This window comes from Callorhinchus milii, unplaced genomic scaffold, assembly GCF_018977255.1.
Source record: "Callorhinchus milii isolate IMCB2004 unplaced genomic scaffold, IMCB_Cmil_1.0 Scaffold3, whole genome shotgun sequence".
NCBI lineage: Eukaryota > Metazoa > Chordata > Chondrichthyes > Chimaeriformes > Callorhinchidae > Callorhinchus > Callorhinchus milii.
Window position 1 is genome coordinate 81185792 of NW_024704744.1, and position 24175 is coordinate 81209966.

Genomic DNA, 24175 nt, shown 5'->3' on the forward strand with positions numbered 1-24175 from the left:
ATTTACTGCAGAACCAAAATTCACAACAACTTGCATTTATATAGCACCACTCACCGTCCCAGATCCCCACCCAAAACCACCAGCAGCGAATTTACAACAACATGGTTTATCTAGTTCCCTTTGCATATGTTAAACATCTCAAGAGTGCTTTACAAATATGGGGGTCAAAAGCCGAGTAGGAGAGAGGGGGAGGTGATCATACACGTCCATTCAACAGTGAATTCACAGTAAGCCCAAGTTATCTGAGGGGAAGGGGCAGTAGAGGAGTAGGGGAGGAGGTCAAAGAGTTAATAATCCTTGCATTTGATATTTGCGCCTCATCACCTCTTCTAGACGTCTCAAAGTGCTTCACAGAGTAAACTATAAAGTGAATTGACTGTATATTTTGTGGGCAAAACGCGGCAGTCGATTCCGCACAGCAGTGTCCCACAAACAGTGGTAGATTGAGTGACCAAATTGTTATTTTTTTTAAGAAAGGGATTATTGCCCCCGGAAAACCAATCCGCCAATTGACTAACAACCAGGTTCTTACTTACTGCTAGGTAAACAGAGGCGTGTGGAGTAAGGAAACTTGCCCAGGAATCGAACCTAGGTCCTCTCACTTGTGTGAGGATTACAAACGTTGTGAGGTGAGTACACTAACCACTAAGCTACAGGATGCCACATGACATTAGCTAAGCTTCACCTTGATGGGTAAGAGGTTTAAGATGTAATCTTCCAAACTACAGATGGAATGAGATGAATGAGATGGAAGGCTGATAAGAGAAGTGGGGAAATAGACAGGTGTTTGAGACATCTCAAAGTGCTTCACAGAATATACTGTGAAGTGGATTAACTATATTTTGTGGGCAAGTTGGGAAGTGCTAGAACACAACATTTTGGAATATCCATACAGCCAGGTTTAGTATTTCACAGGAATATGGTCAGATTGCACCTTTGTGGCCTTTCTATAAGTCCTATAAAGTTCGGAAGAACTTACACAGAAATGCTAAACCAAACTACATGACCAAACCGATATGGGTCATATTAAAAAGCATCAATCCTCCTGTAATCTAGGGAATTTCTTGTCCACCCATTTACTTCAAAAAAAATGTACACGTGGCCTAGTTTAAGTCTACTAACTCAAAGTAAAAACACTACAAGAATGCAGAAAATGTAACAAGCAATACAGTGCGATTACCAGTTAACAGTTTAGATCATCTCAACACCCACAGCAAGACCCACTTTTTAGTCTCTTGCACAGGATGTGGGGAAGCACTAGTCTCTGCTCTCTCTCTGTCTGGAAATTCACAGTTCCACATAACTTAAAAAGGTAAATGCTAAAATTTCTTCCCACGGGTTTCTATATGAGTGGACTCAACTGTTACCCCAAAACCCACCTTTCCATCAATCTGTCCCCACCCTCATCTGCTTTAAGCAGCCCATGAATTATGACACAGGAAATTCCCCACCTCTGTGAAAGTCTGTGCTCGAGAAATGGAGTCTACATCATTACCTCTATAATAACATGCCTGACAAAGGAACATTAAGACTTGATTCGATCCTCTCAGTTCATTGAATCATAGAATTATACAGCACAGAAGGAGGCCATTTGGCCCATCGTGTCTATGCCGGCTCTTGGAAAAGAGCTAACCGATTCAATCCCACTGCCCTGCTCTCTCCCTAAAGCCCTACAAACTTGTCCTCCCCAAATAATTATCTACCTGTCTCTTAAAGGTTGTTATCGAATCGGCTACCACCACCCTTTCAGGCAATGCATTCCAGATCTGAACAACTCGCTGTATGAAACAATTTATCCTCACCTCCCCTCTGTATTTTTTAAAGACTATTTTAAATCGGTGTCCTTGGGTTACTGACCCACCCGCCAATGGAAATAATTTCTCCTTGTTCACCCAATCGAATCCGCTCATAATTGTGAAAACTTCTATTAAGTCTATTAAGTTGTCTGGTTCAGAGTCCAATTCCCGAGCTGGGCAGGTCAGTAGGGCATCAGGCACTGCCAACAGACATTCTGTTTGCTGAACTTGGAAGGCAGCCCAGTCACTGGGAGCTGGGATTATTCCCACTCAGCATCCATTAACCCTGCAAGCCAAAGCCCCAACAGGTAGGGTGATCCCAGCTGGACAAACAGCCGAAAGTTTGTCGTGGTTTGTTTTAGCTCGTCCCAGTGCTAAACCCTCTGGGAATTATCTGTGCTAAACTCTCTAGTAAGGAGGGGCATCCATGCTGGGAGTATCCACTCCTTATCAAACCATACCATATTGCATATTTGGATCTCTCAGTAGAGTTTGTTGGCTCTTCAGAAATGGTGATTGGTTTCTTTGTGAGTCAAGGCCTTTGACTAACCCAAAATACACATTTGCGTGAACACATTCCCTGTGTGAGTCCAAAATACAGCAACAACAACGAACACATACATAAATAGCTTCTTTAATGCAGAATGTTTAAAAGTGCTTTACAACAAGAACAAGGAGTCTTGTAGCTCAGTGGCTAGAGTTCTCACCTCGCAGGCGAGAGACCTGGGTTTGATTCTCAGCAGGACGAAACTTTGGGCAAGTTTTCTTACTCCACACCCCTAATAATAATCCCTCAACAAAAAAAATTGGTCACTTCAATCCACGTGTGGGACAGTGCTATGCGCAATTGGCTGCCGCGTTCGCCCACAAATATACAGTCAATTCACTTTTCAGTGTGTTCTGTGAAGCGCTTTGGGACGTCCTCCAGACATGAAAAGCGCTATATCAAATGCAAGGATTATTATTATTAGTATTATTATATAGTGCCCACACACAGAGTAGCTTCCTGGAGTGCTTTTACAGAGACCAAGCGGGATATGACCACAGGTCCAATCAAAGAGAGAGGTTTTTAAAGTGGGCCTACGAAAGCAGGGAGAGAGGTGAAAGGTTTTAGGGAGAGAATTTCAGAGCAGGGCTACAGCTAATCCCCTGATGGAATGGAGGGTGCGGAGTACCATGAAAGAGCCCTGTACTGGAAGAGAAGCAGACAAGCTACAGAACTTGATAGCTGTCAGGAGGTGACAAGTTTTATCAATTTTATCGGGACTTCTAAATTCACTTATAGTCATTTTTGCATTTGATGTAGATCTAGACATCTCAAAGAGCTCTCTCACCCTCCCCATCCACTGGACACTATTTGACTCATTTTCTTTCTACCTGGATATTATTTCTTGAATAATGGGGACCCTCCAGTAATGCACCTAAGTGGCTGATATTCATCTGTTGAATTGTGATCAGAAACAGGAAACCTGACTTATGTTCCTCTCTAATCGAGAGGCACCATGATCGATAGTGCTACCTTGGCTGAGATGCGTTGACTCACCAGAGACCAGTGAGCCAGCCTGGGAAATTCCTCACTTCTATAGCTCAGCCTTTGCATACGTTTGCCATCTTAAAAGGCCTGTGAGAAATTTTAAGTTTAGAAACCCGAGAAAGTCCATATTTAACAGGAAACCTCAGTGCATAACGCAATCCCACAGCAGTTTATATGTGCACCCTAAGGTTGATTTTCTTCAGAATTCTGAAAATCTATGATTATATATTAGATCACATACGAGCCACACATACCCCCAACCCCCTCAGGTCAAATTGTTGAAAAAATGAAACAACAATATATTGTTCCTAACATTGTTCTCTGGACACACAGTTCATAGCATCTGGCAGGGGAATTTAGAAGTGAATGAGGCATTTTTTTTTGGCCCTGCGCAATGTAAATAAGCACTCCTGAAAATTTACGTCAGGATATGGGCGAATCTAATCGTGATAAAAGTTTTCAGAGTGAATGGTCCATGCAAAACTGGACTGTGAAAGGAACGAGCGTGTCATATGTATACAAACTGTGCTTTGTGGATGCAGGAATGGAATGTTAACAATAACAATAATCCTCATATTTGGTATCGCTCCTTATACAATACAAAATTATATTTATGTAACGTCTTTCACGTCAGGAGGTCATCCCAAAGTGCTGGACGGTCAGGGATTTGGACCCGAGCAGGACGGAAGGACATCTCAAACAGCTTCACAGGATTAACTGTGAAATGGAGTAAATGCATATTCCTAGGCAAATGCGGCAGCACAATTGCGCACAGCAATGTCTCACAAACAGCCATGAAATGAACACCAATTTTATTTGGGGAATTGTGGCCAGGACACTGGGAGCAACTCTCCCTTCTCTACAGGAAATTATGCCAATTTCGGATGATGTGCATTTTGTGAAATGTTCTCTTCACTATCCTGGCATTTCAACACCATAAGTGCAATAAGGTGTCATCCAGTCACTTATCTAAGGGACCTCTTACCACTGAATGTCCTGGAGCTCGGAACCATGAAGGAGAACTGTTGGGTTGTGCAGCTTATTTGACACAAACTTGCCATTATTGAAGAGATACAATATAATTCAAATATATAGCACTTATATAAGCACCTTTCAATTCGGGAGGTCATCCTGAGCTTGCTTGCTGATTGTAGCTGAGAGACGACCGAAAGCACAGTTAACTTTAATTATCTTTCTCTCTCTTACCTCTATTCTAACCTTTTCTCTATTGTTCCACCCAAGCTTCAAATAAACTTCCAACATGATCTTCCTGCTCCCTCTGTGCTCATTATGCCACATCCACAACCTGGCTTTTAGCGTGATGTTTCCTTCTACGAAAGTGAAATTTGTTATTCTTAATGGAAGAAATGAAGAGAAAACAAAAACACTAAAGTGCCAGGTAATCAAATCCTGGTCCTTGTTAGCGACAACTAGAAATCTTTTCAAAACTATTTCAAAATATGTGTATGTACCTATGCGATCAGGCTATAAGCTATGCTCTCTAGAACTCCATCCTGGAGTTCCTCCGACTCGCTCCATCTTTCACCTTTTTCAACGTCTCTCTCTATATCTTCCTCTTTGACAGCACCTTCAGTCACGTTTCCCCTCCCCACACCCCTTGGCTCCCAGCCCCAGCTCAGGTGCCAAGTGCCTTGGGAAGATATAAAATCAGGGAACATCTGGAAGAGAATTTGGGAAGTTGTAAACAAAAGAATAAAAACATTAATGCTTTATTGGGTTATAAATAAAAGACTTGGAGCGTCTGATCTTCTCACGTAATCACACTGTATGCTACTGTGTGCTACTCAAGTGTTGCAGCACTATCAGTTTCAGTTCCAACTCTTTGTTTTGGATGTTTTCCCAGGATACCTGAGACTGCATCTGTTCACCATTATCACATGCCCAGTGATCTGAATTAATATTGGACTTGTGTACAAATAATCAATGTGCTTAGGTAAGCTATCTTCTACCATGGCTCTTTCACGAGTCTGAAGTCCTTATGTATTCCACAAAGCAATTTAAAAAACTTTAAAATGATTTAATTCTGAGTTCAAGGCATGAAATGATTGCTAAATGTGTGACCAATACTCTGTGCGCAGACTATTGTAAAAGTCCCATAACATTTAGAAGTACATCTTATGAGTTTGAGAAATAGCATCTAATTATATTTGATTTCCTTATCAGTAGCCAAAAAAGAACATTATTGTGGCTATATGTGATGCTTAGTTCTGCAAATTCCGGGCCAACAGTCCTCAAATAAAATTAGTGACTTACTTCATGGCTGATGGTGAGACATTGCTGTGTGCAAATTGGCTGCCACGTTCACCCACAAATACACAGTGACTTCACAGTATAGCCTATGAAGTTCTTTGGGACGTCCTCCTGACATGAAAGATGCTATATCAAATCCAAGGATGATTATTATTACTATTATTACTACCACAAATATACAGTCAATTCACTTTATAGCATATTCTGTGAAGCGCTTTGAGACGTCTAGAAGATGTGAAAAGCGCTATATCAAATGCAATGATTTTTATTATCACTGAATGGTGGACAAATCATTTGGATAGTGTTCTGAGGGCCTCTCGTGACAGTACTGTGTACTGCATGCTTTATAGAACTTGCATTTATTTAGAGTTTGTCTTTTAAATTAAACGATCGAAATGCTTTACAAGATAAGATTCGCTAGGAATGAAGTGAATGTTGTTCTGGAGACAAAAGTGCCAGCTAATCGGCGAGAGCAACTTCCCACATACAAACTGCAATGAGATGGACAAGCAGACGATTAATTTGATTTTGAATGAAGGGTGAACGTGAACCCGATTCACTTGTTGTAAGGATGATATTAAAGCATGTGGTCTGGAAATAGTTTGGTGAGTGAAAAAATGAGGACTGGAGGAGGGAGCACTTATGAAAATCTGGTGGGCAAACACTACAGCCCACTCACTCTACAGTCAAACTGTGTAATTCTGAAACTGGAACCAGAGTTTCGTCACACGAGCAAAGCCTTCCAGGTGAACGAGATGAATGCTTTTTGAAAATGACTCTTCTTGAGAAATTTGTAACACCTCTATGCGTGAGCACATTAGCTTTACTTTGGCCAAGATGCGGTGTATGCTAACGGAAGCACTCCATTATACTGATGTCTTAATGTTGTGGCATTTAAAATCTTCATTCTTATTTCACTTAAAAGCAAAAAGCTAATTGCAATTTCATTGTTTTGCCTCCACACGTAATTTCCAATTCACACACACACAATGCTGGCAAATCTTAAAATACTAGAGCAGTGGTGTAAAGTACTTTTTGAGCATCTGTAATAATAATACTTGCCTTTGATATAGCGCCTTATCACGTCGTTGAGACATTTCAAAGAGCTTCACAGAATATACTGTAAAGTAAAATGACTATTTTGTGAGTGAAATGCAAAAGCCAATTGCATAATTCTGTAGCCTCATACAGGACAGTGTGGCACAAGTAAGGTCACAGAGATGTCCAGATTAAAGATAACTATCCATTACTTGCATTTTACTATCTTGGGATATTATACTTTGATAATTGTATAAAGTAAAACGTCGCTGATATTGTTTCCCAATTTAGAAGATAGACTCAATGTTGACATTACTCCTGTGGCTCCATATCTTTATCTCTCCGCACATCACATATCCACTTCTCACATGCCCCACTCCTTGATATTGCTTCGAGACCACCCACCACCACCATCTCTCGGCCTTGCTCGAGGGTGAATCTGAGCAAGTTTTAATGTGCAGACTTGTACATTAAAGATCCCATGGCACTATTCAAAAAAGAGATGGGAGTTTCTCCTGATGTCCAAGTTAATAATCCCCCAGATAGCTCTTTGTGGGACGTTGCTATGTTCAAATTGGTTGCCAAATTCACCCACAAATACACAGTGACTATACTATAGTAATTCCTGTGGAGCACTTTAAGACATCCTTCTGACATACAGTTGCTATAAAATAATAGTAAAAATCCTTGGATTTCATACAGCCTTATCACATCATCAAGATATCTCAAAGCATTTCACAGGATATACTGTAAAGTGGTGCAATCGTGTGTATTTCGTAGGCGAACGTGGCATCCAATTTGTACACAGCAACATTCCACAGTCAAAGTGTGAGTGACCAATTTTATTCAGGGGATTGCTGGTCAGGACACTGGGAGAAATCCAGGACTGTAGGAGTTCCAAGTCCCAACGAGTAGCTCAAACCCACATCTGACTGAGATGAAAGTGCTCCAACTGGGCCAGACTGACACCTTAACATAATTATCCTTGCATTTGATATAGCGCCTTAGCACGACTTCGAGACATCTCAAAGTGCTTCACAGAATATACTGTAAAGTGTAGTGATTGGATATTTTGTGGGCGAAGCACCCACATAAAATACCATTACATCAAATGTAAGAGATGTGATTTATTATTAGGCCAAGGCTCCTTAAAAGTTAAAGATCCCAAAGTGCTATTCAAAACGAGAAGAGGATTTCTCCTAAAGAACTGATCATTCACCACATGGCTGGCTCAGGGAACTTGTGGCTGCCCCATTTGCCTCGAAAGCAGTCACTCATTAAGCGTTTTGAAACGTTTCGATATAACGAGCTATAAAAACACAAGTTTCTCCGGGCTGTGTTGTACAAACCCGACCCAATGGCACAGAATGGGTGAGCAAAGTAGAGATATATTCCGTTCCTCACCACTGGCATCCCTCACCTTAGTAAGCACAAAAGGATTCCATTATAAAAATAAACTAACAGTAGATGTCCGAGGGTGCAATTAAAATCTTGCAGATCAACTAACAACTACTGTGGCTGCCACATTTTGCCCACAAAACATACAGTGGATTAACTTTACAGTATATTCTGTGGAGCACTTTGAAATGTCTCGAAGATGTGATTAAGGGCTGTATCAAATGCAACGATTATTATTATTGGCATTCGTGTTCCACTAAAGCAACTGACAGCATAGGCTCAGAGTCAGGATACAGAAAACATGTGAAAAATGGGGGTGAGAGCTTTTCTTCTGAATATAAAATGTAAAACTATTCGCAGTACGATGCACAGACTTCAATATGACTTCGGGATGGGGGGTAATTTCCATCAATCGCCTGTTGTTGTGTGCGAAGGCTCCGTACTGCAGGAGGTGATCCTGTAGTGAGTCACTTTCTGCTTCCTTTTTAAAACAAATTCCTTTAAATGCTCTACAAGTATTTTGGGATAGAAAAGGGCAAGGAGTTACTTGGTGGGTGGTGAGTGCAGACACCCCTCTGGACACTGTGGGTGACAAGACACCCCTCTGGACACTGTGGGGAGTGGGCGCAGACACCCCTCTGGACACTGTGGGGAGTGGGCGCAGACACCCCTCTGGACACTGTGGGGAGTGGGTGCAGACACCCCTCTGGACACTGTGGGGAGTGGGCGCAGACAACCCTCTGGACACTGTGGGTACAGACTCCCCTCTGGACACTGTGTGTGTGAGGGGGGTGTGAGGGGGGGTGAGGATGTGTGTGTGAGGGGGGGGGGTGTGAGGGGGGGTGAGGGGGTGTGTGTGTGTGAGGGGGGGTGTGAGGGGGTGTGAGGGGGGGGTGAGGGGGGGGTGAGGGGGGTGTGTGTGAGGGGGGTGAGGGGGGTGTGAGAGGGGTGTGAGGGTGTGTGTGTGAGGGGGTGTGAGAGGGGGGTGTGAGGGGGGTGTGTGTGAGGGGGTGTGAGGGGGGGTGTGAGGGTGTGTGTGTGTGTGTGGGGGGGGTTGTGAGAGGGGTGTGAGGGGGGGTGAGGGTGTGTGTGTGTGTGTGAGGGTGTGGTGGAGGGGGGTGAGGGGGGGGGTGAGGGTGTGTGTGTGTGTGCGGGGGGGTGAGGGGGGGGTGTGAGGGGGGGTGAGGGGGGGGTGAGGGTGTGTGTGTGTGTGTGAGGGGGTGTGAGGGGGTGACGGGGGGTGTGAGGGGGGTGAGGGGGGGTGTGAGAGGGTGTGTGTGTGTGTGAGGGGGGGTGAGGGGGGGGTGAGGGGGGGTGTGAGGGTGTGTGTGTGTGTGTGAGGGGGTGTGAGGGTGTGAGGGATGTGAGGGGGTGTGAGGGGGGGAGGGTGTGTGTGTGTGTGAGGAGGGGGTGAAGGGGGTGTGAGGGAGTGTGTGAGGGGGTGTGAGGGGGTGTGAGGGTGTGTGTGTGTGTGAGGGGGTGTGAGGGTGTGAGGGATGTGAGGGGGTGTGAGGGTGTGTGTGTGTGTGAGGAGGGGGTGAAGGGGGTGTGAGGGAGTGTGTGAGGGGGGCTGAGGGGGGGGTGAGGGGGGGTGTGAGGGTGTGTGTGTGTGTGTGTGAGGGGGTGTGTGAGGGGGGCTGAGGGGGGGGTGAGGGTGTGTGTGTGTGAGGGGGTGTGTGAGAGGGTGTGTGTGTGTGAGAGGGGGGTATGAGGGGGGTGAGGGGGTGTGAGGGGGGTGTGTGTGTGAGGGGGTGAGGGGGTGTGTGTGTGTGAGGGGGTGAGGGGGTGTGAGGGTGTGTGTGTGTGTGTGAGGGGGTGAGTGGGGGTGTGAGGGTGTGTGTGTGTGTGTGAGGGGGTGAGTGGGGGTGTGAGGGTGTGTGTGTGTGTGTGAGGGGGTGAGTGGGGGTGTGAGGGTGTGTGTGTGTGTGTGAGGGGGTGAGTGGGGGTGTGAGGGTGTGTGTGTGTGTGTGAGGGGGTGAGTGGGGGGGTGAGGGTGTGTGTGTGTGTGTGTGAGAGGGGGGGCTGAGGGGGGTGTGTGTGTGAGGGTGTGTGTGTGTGTGTGTGTGAGGGAGTGAGTGTGTGTGTGTGTGAGGGGGTGAGTGTGTGTGTGTGTGTGTGAGGGGGTGAGTGGGGGGTGAACACACCCTGAACAGCAAAGCCCCCCCCCCCCCCGCCCCCAAACCAGGCCATCCATCCTCCTCACAGCCATCTCGGAGCCCCACTCCTACCCGCAGGATCCCCTTCATCTTCTCGAGCAGAGCCCTGAAATCCTCCTCCGGCAGCTCCGGGTACAGCTCTCTCCTCAGCAGCTGCTCTGTGATCTCGGAGTTGCTGTAATACGCGGCCTGAGCGATGCCGATCAGTAGCCCGACCAGCGGCCGCCCGCCTGCCCCCTCCGCCATGATGGCCGCCCACAGCCGCCGCCTCCCCTGTACCACGTGACACCCCCCCCCCCCCCACTGGTGAGGAACAGGGACAGCGCCCCCCGCTGGTGAGGAACAGGGACCGCGCCCCTCACTGGTGAGGAACAGGGACAGCGCCCCCCGCTGGTGAGGAACAGGGACAGCGCCCCCCACTGGTGAGGAACAGGGACAGCGCCCCCCACTGGTGAGGAACAGGGACAGCGCCCCCCACTGGTGAGGAACAGGGACAGCGCTCCCCACTGGTGAGGAACAGGGACAGCGCCCCCCACTGGTGAGGAACAGGGACAGCGCTCCCCCACTGGTGAGGAACAGGGACAGCGCCCGCCCCTCCCCTGTTGGTGAGGACAGACGGTTCTCATTATCCTCATCGTCATCCACACTCCTGCATTTGAGATCAGACCATCCGTCTCCCATTAGGAAACGCCCATTAGGAACAGTAGTGAACGGTGAGGAGGATAGCACCAGACTGCAAGACAGACTGGTAAAATGGGCAGACACGCGGCAGATGAAGTTTACTGCGGAGAAATGTGAAGTGATGTATTTTGTGAAGAAGAATGAAGAGAGGCAATATCATGGTATAATCTTAAATGGGTGAAGGAACAGAGAGACCTGGGGCTTCATATAAGTAAATCTTTGAAGGTGGCAGGACAGGTAGATAAAGATGTTTAAAAGAAAAGCATACGGGTTACGAGGCTTTATAAATAGCGGCATAGAATGCAAAAGTCAGGAAGTTACGATGAATCTTTATAAGCCACTGGTTAGGGCTCAGCTCGAGAACTGAGACATTGCCCCGTATGAAGGGTGCTATGTAAATGCAAGTTGTTGTTCCATCTTCAGATGTGATATGAAGACGGACAAGGGGGTGGGGGGCATGGTGGTGTGAGGCAGGGTTCCAGAGTCTTGGGGTGTAGTGGCTGAAGGACAGGGGTGACGAGATGTGCAGGAGGCCGGAGCCAACTAATTGAGGTAGGTGGGTGTGAGCAGGAGAGGAAGGGGGTGCCAGGGTAAAGATCTACAAGGGCACTATTCAAAATGAGAAGGCCGTTTCTCCCAGCCTCCTGACCAACAGTCCATTCCCCCGCACCCAGAAAAAAATTGGTCATCCACTTCATGACTGTTTGTGAGGTACTGTGGTGTGCAATTGGGTTACCATGTTCGCTCACAAAACACACTGTACACACACTTTACAGTGAATCCTTATCACCTCGTCTCAAAGTGCTTCACAGATATAGTGGTAGCTTATAGTGGTTAGAGCACTTGCCTCACAAGCAAGAAGAAAAATAATCCCTCCAAAACCAAAAAAACAATAATAAATTGGTCATTTTCAATCTACGACTGTTTGTGGGACATTGCTGTGCGCAATTGGCTGCCGCGTTCGCCCACAAATATACAGTCAATTCACTTTACAGTGTGTTCTGTGCAGCGCTTTGGGACGTCCTCCCGACGTGAAAAGCGCTATATCAAATGCAAGGATTATTATTATTATAAGAAGCTGGGTTTGATTCCTGGCAGCGTGAAACCTTAGGCAAGTTTCCTTGTTCCACACGCCTGTGCTCTGTCCCAGCAGTAAGTAATCACCCTTTTCCGGGGATAATAATCCCTTTAAAAAAGTAATAATAAAGTGCGCGTTTCGCCCACAAAATATACAGTCAATTTACTTTACAGTATATTTATTCTGTGAAGCACTTTGGTTCGCCTCGAAGACGTGATCAGCCGCTATATCAATTGCAAGAATTATTATTATTATTCCATACCATATTTTGTATTTTGTGACCCAATATACACACACGCACACGCGCGCGCACACATATGCACAGATGTGCAGATAAACATATAAATATATATGTATAACGGCACTGGGAGTTTATTTTTAAACGTACTGGTTCGAAACAAAAACACCTTTTTTTTCAAAAAAAAGTAGAAAATATCTTTGTGAATTTTTCCGGCATGTGCTGGGGCAGCTGCTGACGTCAGCGCTGGTGTTGGAGACGGTGGCCGCAGGACCCCACCCAGGCCCCGCCCCCTCCCCGCGCGCTCTCTCCTTCCGCCGCTGTTTCCAGAAGGTTCCCTGAAAGCGTTGGAGACGCGGATCCGGAGCCGCGGCCTCGTCTCGTCCCAATCCGACGCCATCCGCCCGCTCAGCAGCCGCTTTGGCCCCGGCGGCGATGCCCGACGTGAACATGTCCAAACAAACCAACATCAAGTCGAAGGGTATTTACCAGGACCGCGACAAACCGGCACAGATCCGCTTCAGCAACATCTCCGCGGCCAAAGGTGGGAGCCGGGACCCCCGGGACCCGCCCTTTTCGGACGTTCAATGAATACCCCGAACAAAAATTTGCGGTCGGAAAGTTACGCGCCCGCGCCTTGCGTTAGTGTGTGCCACGCCGCGCGGGCCAGGAAAACCAGGCCGCCCGCCCGACCGACCGACGGTACCCGCCGACCGTTAATCAGACGCTTCAGTTAACTGTCCTTCCCTTCCCGTTTAGGCGACACACCCAGGAAACGAACCCCCCCAACCCACACACACACACACACACCCGTATATATTCTCTATATATGTATCTCTATAACAAGAAACTTATCATCCCGCATTGCTCTGTCTATTCCCTATATTTCTCTCTCTCTAGTAAGAAAATATCTGCCCCCTCCCCCCCCCCCTCTCTCCCCCCCCTCCCCCCCTCTTCTCCCCCCCTCCCCCCCCTCTTCTCCCCCCTCCCCCACCCTCTTCTCCCCCCTCCATTGTAAATGGATATCCCCACTGTCTAAGGTAATGTCTTCTCCCCCTCCCGGTTTCCCCAACAAGGAAATGTCTCCCTCCAATACCCCTCTGTAACCATGTGCTCCATCCCCGTTGTAAGTTGAGTGTGCTTCCCCCTTTGCAATGAGGTATATTCTCCCAACCTGCGCCGTCAATTATTGAGTACTCTTTATCTGCCATCCCTCCCCCTCCCTCTCTCTCTTTCGCCCCCGGCCGCACTCTGACTGAAAATTACAGGACGACCTTTGTGAAGGAATCGGGATATATATACATATATATATATATATATATATATATGCGCAGGAAGTGTTTAAACCGGTGGCCTGGAAGTAGGCCATTTTTACCATTTGTGAAATCACAAAGAAAACCAATTAAGTTTACGAAATAAAACAAATTCATTGCTTCTGATTGATTTCGGATTTCCTTTTTCAGCTGTTGCAGATGCTATCAGGACCAGTCTTGGCCCAAAGGGCATGGATAAAATGGTATGGATTTCTAAATGTAATAAATATATCTAGAGTGTTTCTTTGTGCCCCTCGCAATCTCTGTACTGTATTCATTAGTCATCATGAGGGAGGGTAAACTACCTCCTTGCAAGTCTCTGTCATTGCTACCCTAATCCAAATAAGGGATAAATCTGACCATTTACTCGCTCGAGTTGTGATTTCCTCCCCCTTTGCTTAGATTTGAAACTTGAGTTAATTATTGAGGTGAATCCACACACCAATGCACAATGTATTAATATAATACTGTATTAATATAATTAATACTGTATTAATATAATTAATACTGTATTAATATAATTAATACTGTATTAATATAATTAATACTGTATTAATATAATATTGCGCTGTGGTACTGCTGACATTCTCTTTTCAAGAAATATTTATCCTACCTTCCCACCCCCCCGAAAGAAAGTACACTATGTAATCATTAGTCATCATGAGGGAGGGTAAACTACCTCCTTGCAAGTCTCTGTCATTGCTACCCTAATCCAAATAAGGGATAAATCTGACCATTTACTCGCTCGAGTTGTGATTTCCTCCCCCTTTGCTTAGATTTGAAACTTGAGTTAATTATTGAGGTGAATCCACACATCGTGTTTATTTTGTTAAGGTTGACGCCTACCGTTGATGAACTCTTTTTTTTCTAGATCCAAGACGGAAAAGGTGATGTGACCATTACCAATGATGGAGCAACTATTTTAAAGCAAATGCAGGTTCTTCACCCAGCAGCAAAAATGGTAACTGTTGCAGAACACATTTTTGCTGTAGATGGTTCCACTAAAATGTAGAAAATCATTGACCAGTAGTCAATAGCTTTCTCTTTGTTTAAATCGTACTTCAAATATTTTAGACAAATGTATTAAAATCTATGAACGATCTGATGTATAAACCTTTGACACAGTGTTGTTTAATATTAGAATAACTGCAGTCTAAATGTTAATCGTAAGAAGAATAGTTTACTACTTTGACAGGAGGTTGCCATGACAAACTTGTATTGTGCTGTTTTGTTTCTACTGTATAATCTAAAAGCAGTGCCTTATTTCTCTTTTAATAACAGTTGGTAGAACTGTCAAAGGCCCAGGATATTGAAGCTGGTGATGGGACCACATCTGTTGTAGTAATTGCAGGAGCTTTGCTGGACTACTGTGCTAAACTCCTTCAAAAAGGTACAGTATATATTGCTGTTTGCTAATGTATCAAGGAGCTAGCTGCTTGTGAATTTTAAATCGTTGGGATGTGAAGGTGTTTTGTTAGATGTGATGTTTTTAAAGTAAGTTAAGTTTTGATTTATCTAAAGTAGTTGTAGAATTAATACATCAGTTTTATTCTGGTAGCTGGTGGTGGTTATATCATTCACATGTAACATGTTCGTAACTCATAAAAAAGTACTTTCAGAGAAGTCCTGCTTGACTATGTGTTAATACACTGCAATAAATCCTATGAAACACATTGACACATCTCAAAGACATGTTAGAGCTTTACAATCAATGCAAGGATTATCATTATTAAATAATATGTCTCAATATATGTCCGTTTGCTCCATTTCCTTTTTTCCAAAGATATTGTCATTTGTGTGTTCCAGGCATTCATCCTACAATCATCTCTGAGTCTTTCCAGAAGGCATCTGAAAAGGGAGTTGAAGTTTTGAATGGCATAGCGCAGCCTGTGGAGCTCAGTGACCGAGAATCCCTTCTGAACAGTGCTACCACTGCTCTTAGTTCCAAGGTACGTAAGAACATAAGAAATGCTAGACGAAAAAAGCCCAAGGTCCATCTAGTTCGCCTTTCTGCTTCTGTAAGAATCAACCTGCTTCAACCGTCTCCCTAGGGAGCCTGTTCCACAGGTTTACTATTCGCTCACTGACTAGTGTTTGCGTAGATTGGTTCTGAATTTAACTCCCTTCAATCTCAGGTTTTACTATTCTGAATAAGTTGAAACAGCCTCGTGATCTATATTGTCTTTTCCCTTTAGAATCTTAAAGATAGCAATCATGTCGCCTCTCAATCTTCTCTTTTCCAGCGTGACCATGTCCAATTTACTTAGTCGCTCCTCACAGTCCAGTCCTTCCATTCCTTCAATCATTTTGGTTGCCCTTCTCTGGATCTTTTTGATTTCTCCAATATTCTTTTTGTACTGCAGTGATCGGAACTACACAGTACTCCTAAGTATGGTCTCACAATGATTTAAACAGTGGCAGGATTACCCCACTATTTCGGCTTGCTATTGATCTTTTGATACATCCCACCATCTAATTTGCTTTACTCACTGATGCAGAGAATTGTTGAGAGAGCTTCAATTTACTGTTGATCAGGACCCCCAGGCCCTTTTCATTTTCCATACATGTTATTTTGCCTCCATTCAAATAATAGTCCCTGTTAGGATTTTTGTCCCCATATCAAGTACTTTAAATTTCTCCACATTGAATTTCATCTGCACCCATCTGCCCAGTTCCCAAGTATGTTCAAATCCTCCTGTAACCTATCTTGTTCAGCTTCGCAATCTACCACCTTCATTAGCTTGGTGTCATCTGCAAACTTAGCCACTTTGCTTGAAACTCCTAGTTCCAAGGTATTGAGAGGGGTTTATGCACTATTATTGAAAAGGATTTTGTTTATATTATAGACCATTTATTTTGTAAATCCTTCACGGTGTTTTACAAAGGCTTGTAGATTAGAATTCTTATTTTATTGCCGCTTACGCAATTAACTTTCTATTGAAAAGAACGTCTTCCAGGCAATGTATATAGTGATGTTTAGGACTCTTGTTTCACCACTGATTTATATCCATCTCAGATAATAATACAGGTAGTTTACACTTTCCAATCTTTACTGATATTGAGCAAGTAACTAGTTTGCCAGCTGATTTATGTCCATGTTGATAAATCTGGGAAGTTTTCTTGATTTGCACAAGAAACATCAAATTAGGACTATTCTAATTATGCACTATTAAACGCATTGAGTGAACAATGAGAAGTAGTTGGATTGAGGAAGGGAATCATGATCCCAAAGTATTTCTGAACAGTTGATATCCCTGCACCATATTATCTAAAATGTATCAATAATAGTCTCCCTACTCTGGCTCCACCGTCCTACATGATATTTGTGCATTCTCAATCTTGTTCTAAATGACCATTAACATTGAAGCCAATTATTGTCATCACTGAAGAGTAATTTAGCGCAAATTTGCATGAAGTTGCATTATAAAGATCTTGGAACTGAAGGTGACCTTGAGGTAGAGTCTCTAAATATTCCTCCCAACTGGATTGTTAAGACTAGAGTGTATACGATTATTAGAGTAAGAAGAGTTTGAAGTAGCACAATGTGACCATCACTGCATTGTTATGCTGAGTATGTTCTGGACCATCGTTTTTGTTTTGTAGGTTGTTTCTCAATATGCCAGTCTTCTCGCTCCAATGAGTGTAGATGCAGTAATGAATGTGATTGATCCAGCAACAGCCACAAGTGTCGACCTCCAAGATATCAAAATTGTCAAGAAACTGGGGTAAGAAAAAATAATAGCATATGCATTTTTAATGAAAATCTTGTATTTTAAAATTGTAAAGCACTTCAAGGATTTACTGTGGTTATATTTAAAAGGCTTAAGTTCTTATGTCACAAGCATGACCTGAAACTGATAAATATTTCTCCCTCTAAATTTCCCATTTTACTCCCAACTGAATTCTAAGTTCTGTACTTTTACCACGAGATCGTCAATTATTTCAACTAAATTACCTTTTTAAAAACTGTTCTAAAAAAATGTGTAATGCACAAGCACCTTCATCAATTATAAAGGGTACTGAATAACTAATGTTCTATACTTTGTTTTAACTTCTCCTTGTCTCAGTCTGAGGCATTCAGAATTCCCATGCGGTGAATTTGGATAATGTATTTCTTGGATTTATGGCATAAATCTATGCTATATTGCTATTATTATGATAATTTTGTTGGCCAACCAAAAAGGTTGACCACCGCTGATCAACAGTATTTGTAGTGTAAAAATTGGATTCCATCCTTCCACTTATCTACATTGACAGTGCAGGAGAGAAAAAATGGTGTGAAAATAGGATTATCTGTAAATTGGTTGTTGTAGGTTTACAAAAATGTTGGGAGTGTCTTATGCTGTAAATGGTTTAAAACTTGTCTTGTAGAGGAACTATTGATGACTGTGAATTGGTTAATGGACTGGTTCTGACCCAAAAATTAGCCAACACTGGTGTAACACGAGTTGAAAAAGCAAAGATTGGGCTCATCCAGTTCTGTTTGTCTGCTCCAAAAACTGATGTAAGTATACATTTTGTGGTTAGAATAAAATGTAGGAAAATATGGTATAACCCGAAATTATTTACTAGACCATTTGGTTAAGTGGACATTAATAGTTTTCAAAGTTGTATATTACAAGAACGTTGCTTCAAAAACAGAATTGTCTTAACATTGCCTGTGATTTTGACCTATTTTTAAGTAAATACCCTTTGCAAATGAATGTAAGTGTCCTCCTCCCTATTAAGGTTAAGAGGCTGGAGAGCAAGTGGTGACTTTTTGTTTCTACAGAAGATATGTTTGGCCTCCATTTGAGAGTTTATGGGAAAATGGGAGAAAAAATGAGATTAAGAATTTACCATTTGTGGTATTGTGGGGACAGGCTTGATCAGACCAGTTGTTGAATAATGAACATTGACTTCCTGTTCATAGAATTTCTGAAATCTTTACTGTTCAATTGCTTGTTTCTCATCTTGAAATTGCATCTAAAAGATTCTTTGTTCACTCATTTTACCATCTAGATGGAAAACCAGATAATAGTTTCTGATTATGCCCAAATGGACCGTGTTTTGCGTGAAGAACGTGCCTACATTTTGAACTTGGTGAAACAGATTAAAAAAGCTGGATGCAATGTTCTGCTGATCCAAAAATCAATCCTGAGGTATTTCATTTTGTGTTGAGATATAATAATCATAATGCTTGCATTTGATATAGTGCCTTATCACGTCTTCAAGACGTCTCAAAGCACTTCACAAAATATATTGTAGAGTGAATTGACTGTTTATTTTGTGGGCGAAACCCAGCAGCCAATTTCACACAGCAGTGTCCCACAAATAATGGAGTCGTGAGTGACCACTTTTTATTTTTTCACGTTTATTTTTCTTTGAAAGGATAACCCCACTGAGGACATTGATTTCCTTAAATTTGTGAAGCTGCATACAATTGTGGTATAAACTAATCAAGTCCAGTTTATATTTAAATCAAAATATTTAAGCCAAACTAAGCGTTTCACAAATGCTATATAGCACGGAAATTTCCAATGTATGGAAAAGAATACGCAACCTCTCCATGGAGGGACGCAATTATCCAGGATTGCGGACCTCAATATTAATAGTCTTAACCTTTTATGACCACTGACGCTAACTGTCATTACTTTGAAATGTGACATTACTTTGCAACAGAGCTAAATCTCTTTCCCAACTCTTTGAATCAAAAGTTCAAAATAATTTACTTCCTCAATCTTTTGGTGACCGTGATCTTTAGTTATGCTCCATTGCTTTTTGTTTCAGGGATGCGCTTAGTGATTTGGCACTGCACTTCCTCAATAAGATGAAGATTATGGTGGTCAAGGATATTGAGAGAGAAGATATTGAGTTTATCTGCAAGGTACACAATGATTTTTAAGATTTCATTACAAAACTAACATTCTGAATTGCTTTTTCGTCATCTTTAAACCATTGAATATTCCTTCTTTTTAGACTATTGGCACAAAACCAATAGCCCATGTTGATCAGTTTGCAGCAGATATGTTGGGTTCGGCAGAGTTGGCAGAGGAACTCCATTTAAATGGTTCTGGCAAGCTGATCAAGGTAATGATCAAAGATACTTGGAAGCCATTAGTTTAATTTCTAATACAGAAGCAATCTTAAACCTTTAATTATATGAGAATGTTGGTGATTTAATTGTATTAAAATAACTTTAATTATAGATTACTGGTGCTGCAAATCCAGGAAAAACTGTATCAATTGTGGTCCGTGGGTCCAATAAATTGGTAATCGATGAGGCTGAACGTTCCATCCATGATGCTCTGTGTGTGATTCGTTGCTTGGTAAAGAAAAGGTAAAAGGTTTTCGCAGTGTGGGCTTTAGATTGCATTTTAATGAAAATGACACTCAATTGTTTTCAATCAGTAACACTTAATATATCATTTCTATAGGACTTTAATAAGCTCAGCTGCTGTCATGTCAGGTTTTATGAGGGAAAACTCAATGGTTAAGATTTCCTATAATAGATGTCTTTTAATAATTTTCATTTAAAATTTCAAAACTGTCATGGATATGTTTGATATAAAGTACAAAATTGTAAGATAAGGAAATTTTTATCTCGTAAGAAATTATCTTACTGGACTGGGTTCTTAGTCCTTTAAGTTAAATGCGACTACGTAACTAACATAATATATAGAAAGAGAAACATAGGAAGAGGAATAGGCTATTCAGTCCCTCAAGCCTGTTCAGCCATTCTGTAAGATCATAGCTGATGTGTACCTCAACTCCAATTACATGCCCTTGCCCCATATCCCATGATACCCTTACCTAACAGAAATATGTCCACCTCTATCAACAGCAAATTCTGTACTCGCTTAAATTTCCAAGTAGTTCAATTGCAAATGTCTGCTTTTTTTTCAAGAAACTATTCATGTATTTCTTCCAGGGCATTGATTGCTGGAGGTGGTGCTCCAGAAATTGAGCTGGCATTGCGTTTGACTGATTACTCTCGAACCCTAAGTGGCATGGAGGCATACTGTGTACGTACATTTGCTGATGCCCTAGAAATTATTCCATTTACCTTGGCTGAAAATGCAGGCCTTAACCCCATTTCCACTGTGACAGAGCTGAGAAACAGACATGCACAAGGAGAAAAGACTGCAGGCATTAATGTTAGAAAGGTGAGATTTATTCCTTCAAATCAATATGTTAACTTATGTTTGTGTGCTGAAAGCTTGTTTGAGTGTAGGAGGTTTCATTTCTTTCATTGTCCTTAATATTTTTTAGGGTGGCATTTCTAACATCCTGGAAGAGCTGGTTGTGCAGCCTCTGCTGGTCTCCATTAGTGCCCTGACACTAGCCACAGAAACTGTCCGTAGCATTCTGAAGATTGACGATGTGGTAATTATATTTGAAGCAAGCTATATATTTGTTGCAAAGGAGAATGCAACACTTGATGTTTTCTTGGTAGATACTAAAACCGAAATAAAATGTGCTGACATCAGTAACTTATTAGAAAAAAAAGTTGTACTGCCGATTCTCATTGGTACTGTTAAAACAAATAATTAGCAGTACCTGAGATCTAATGTTTGTTGGGTTTTTAACCCCCACAAAGTAGGTTAAGTAAAAGCTAGAAATCTATTTCTAGCTGGGGAAGATAAGGTTGTTTCATGGTCTTTTTTCTTTTTCCAGGTTAACGCTCGGTAATTGATTAACGTTCAGCAAAAGTGGCATGTCTGACTCCATGTGTGATCGCCCATCAAACCAAGAAAGAAAGAACTTGGTTTCAATTAAATATGCTTACCCACTGTGCAGACTCGATGTTCATTGTATTTTCTAACTAGTAGAATCTTATAACTTAATAAAATGTTACAGTTGGACACTGACATTGTCATTTTTTTCTTTTTGGTTATTGATTGTATCCTTCCATAGATACCAACGTGCATTTTCACTTTTGAGACCCAGGTGCTCCTAAGGGTGCAATTTATTGTTGGTGGTTGGATTTGAAAAAGAACACTTGACGAAAACAGCAATAGTATGAAATCAACATAGCAATTAACGAACCATATATTCCTAGGTCTACAGATGAAAACATCATGCCCCCCACTGGTCTATAAACATACAGATCTAGGCAATGTGAGGTTACAATGGGATTTTTCACAAATCAATCCCAATCGGGGAATCTCCTAATTAGTGACATTTTATTTACATTGATTTTAGTTTCTTTGCACATGTTGCACTGACTTTTTTCTGAGAAAAATACATTGCTTAAATGCATTCTGAACTGAAAGCCACAGATGAAAGTATTTGTTCAGTAAACAAATGGAGATGTAATTAATTGTTTTGATCCTGCTCTCACGTTTGTACGTTCTTAGTCTCCCTCGCTCCAGCTTTTAAGAACATGAAATGGAAAAAGGCTTTCTGGAATTGAACTTCCTTATCGCGCTCTGCCCGTCCCACCATCGGCGGACAGGCCTTCAGCCTTTCTTCCCCCAACCTATGGAACTTCGAATCCCTGATTGTCCAGTGCCTTGGGACGTCATTCTGACATGAAAGACGCTATACAAATGTAACTGTATTTCCAATTTACGCACGAAAAGGAACCTGAATAATTTATTGCCTTGGTTTCCCCACTTATATGAATTGGTCATCATAACGTACAATTGAGTCAGGATATCCCAAATTTCTGTGAAAGGTTTATTTTGAAGTTGTAACTTTCTCAAACTCAATGATGACAAAACTAAGGCTGACCTGCTTGGCTCCAATCAGTGCCACCTCAATTCAGATGCTGACCATATTGATCTCCCTGATTGCTCACACCAATTCATGGAGACTGAGGAAAGTTGAAGAATAAATAAATGCCAAATTTCTGCAAACATTTCGTCTTGAGCTTTGGCCAAGGCCAATTTCTGTCACCTCTGCTTTTGCCACTACCTCATCCCCAATGGTGCTGACATCCTCATCTTGGCCTTTGTTGGTTCCAGACTTGATTTTCTTGAACTCTCCCCATATCCCTCTCTGCTTTCAAATCCTACCTCGACTGTTTTAAAAACCACTACCCGCACAGCTTGGACTCCCCCTTGTTTTTGTAAAGTACTTTGAGATGTTATGTCAAAAGCACTATAAATGTAAATTGTCATGGAATCCGACCATTTTAGTTTTCCCCCATCAATGGTGTAGGGGAGAAAATTGCAAGATTTTTTGTAAATAGCCATGTTTTGACAGATGTACAACAGTCAAATCTTATTGGTGTACTGGGAAGCAATGTGACCTTCAGTTTATCGGATTACAGTGATCCTGTTACTGTATTAACAGCCCGATTGTGAAGGCTGAGAGTAATGAAAATTTGTTTCAAAAGTGCAATTTTGTTAAGAAGGTGCTATTTAATTTGACCAGCTTTTCTTTGTTCACAAACCAAGAATCTCGTAATCTAATACTTCCAGTTTACAAGCCTTCATGATATTTGGCACTTCTGGTAGACCAATACGAATATAGTAGTTGTAATATTTTGTTCCACTGAACGAGGTGCTATATCAAATTTAAGGCTTCTATTATCACAATGGCCAAGCGTTGTGTCCGAATATTTGTAGGTGAACGCGGCAGCAAATTTGCCCACAGCCACCCACAAAGTGAATGACCAATATTTTTATCTGGAGGATTGTCGGCCAGGATGCGGGGAGAAACTCCCTTTACTTTTCGAATAATCCAGGAAAGAGAGGAAGAAAGGGGTGAAATTAAGATAGGATGGGGTTGGAGGCTCATGTGGAATAATAAACACGTTGAGGGATGAGCTGAGTTGGGCTGAATGGCCCGTTTTGATGTCGCAGATAATAATAAATAATAGTAATCCCTGCGTTTGATATAGCGCCTTATCACGTCTTCGAGGCGTCTCAAAGCGCTTCACAGGATATACTGTAGAGTGAATCGACCGCGTACTTTGCGGGCGCAACGCGGCAGCCGATTGCCCACCGCAGCGTCCCACGGACCAAAGCATTATTAGCACTGTCGTTGTTACTGGAAGGGATTATTACCCTGGAAAAGCGATGCCCCAAAGTCGACGAACAACCGGGTTCCTTACTCGCGGTTGGATAAACGGAGGCGCGTGGAGTAAATCCTGTAGCTCAGTGGTTAGGGCACTCGCTTTGCAAGTGAGAGACCCGAGTTCAATTCCAGGCAGAGGGCGAAACCTTGGGCAAGTTTCCTTACTCCACACAGAGCCTAATAATAATCCCTCCAAAACCAAAAACAATAATAAATTGGTCATTTTCAATCTACGACTGTTTGTGGGACATTGCTGTGCGCAATTGGCTGCCGCGTTCGCCCACAAATATACAGTCAATTCACTTTACAGTGTGTTCTGTGAAGCGCTTTGGGACGTCCTCCCGACGTGAAAAGCGCTATATCAAATGCAAGGATTATTATTAAGGGAAACGCGCCGAAGGCTTCGGTTCTGCCGGGGATCGAACCCGCGGGGTGACCGCTCATGGCACTGAGCTCTACTCACCAAAGCGTTTCGGGCTGTGACGAACGTCGGCTCCAGGTCCCTCCCCCCCCCCCTCGTCCCTTCCTCCACGTGACCGACCCGCTGTGAGGACAAACGCGGACCCTGTGTCCACGGCGGCGACCCGTAGCGCGCATGTCAGCGCCCGTTGCCCCGCCCCCTCCGCTCGCGGCGGCGGCCGTTGCCTGGCGATGGCGCGAGTCGCGG

General features: G+C 43.0%; 2 protein-coding genes across 5 annotated transcripts in view; one reads left to right on the plus strand and one right to left on the minus strand.

Moving 5' to 3' along the window:
- The window catches only part of commd1 (copper metabolism (Murr1) domain containing 1), a 74950-nt gene extending 64483 nt beyond the window's left edge, over positions 1 to 10467 (minus strand). For 3 of the 4 annotated variants that reach the window (XM_042333358.1, XM_042333359.1, XM_042333361.1), the window contains exon 1: positions 10266 to 10467. In XM_042333358.1, the coding sequence (XP_042189292.1) occupies positions 10266 to 10439 (174 nt within the window). In that variant the 5' untranslated portion in view covers positions 10440 to 10467. Of the gene's footprint in view, positions 1 to 4536; positions 4662 to 4802; positions 4945 to 10265 lie in introns of those variants that run through there. The other variant, XM_042333360.1, reaches the window with a different exon arrangement.
- A 2054-nt stretch (positions 10468 to 12521) lies between these two features.
- On the plus strand, positions 12522 to 21352 carry cct4 (chaperonin containing TCP1, subunit 4 (delta)). Its single transcript, NM_001292930.1, is given in 14 exon segments — positions 12522 to 12734; positions 13654 to 13706; positions 14375 to 14464; positions 14785 to 14893; positions 15310 to 15452; positions 17107 to 17228; positions 17875 to 18007; positions 18505 to 18644; positions 19273 to 19369; positions 19462 to 19572; positions 19692 to 19822; positions 20414 to 20648; positions 20755 to 20868; positions 21160 to 21352. Coding segments are annotated over 14 exon segments (1602 nt in total). The 5' UTR covers positions 12522 to 12625; the 3' UTR covers positions 21175 to 21352.
- Positions 21353 to 24175: the final 2823 nt, after the last annotated feature.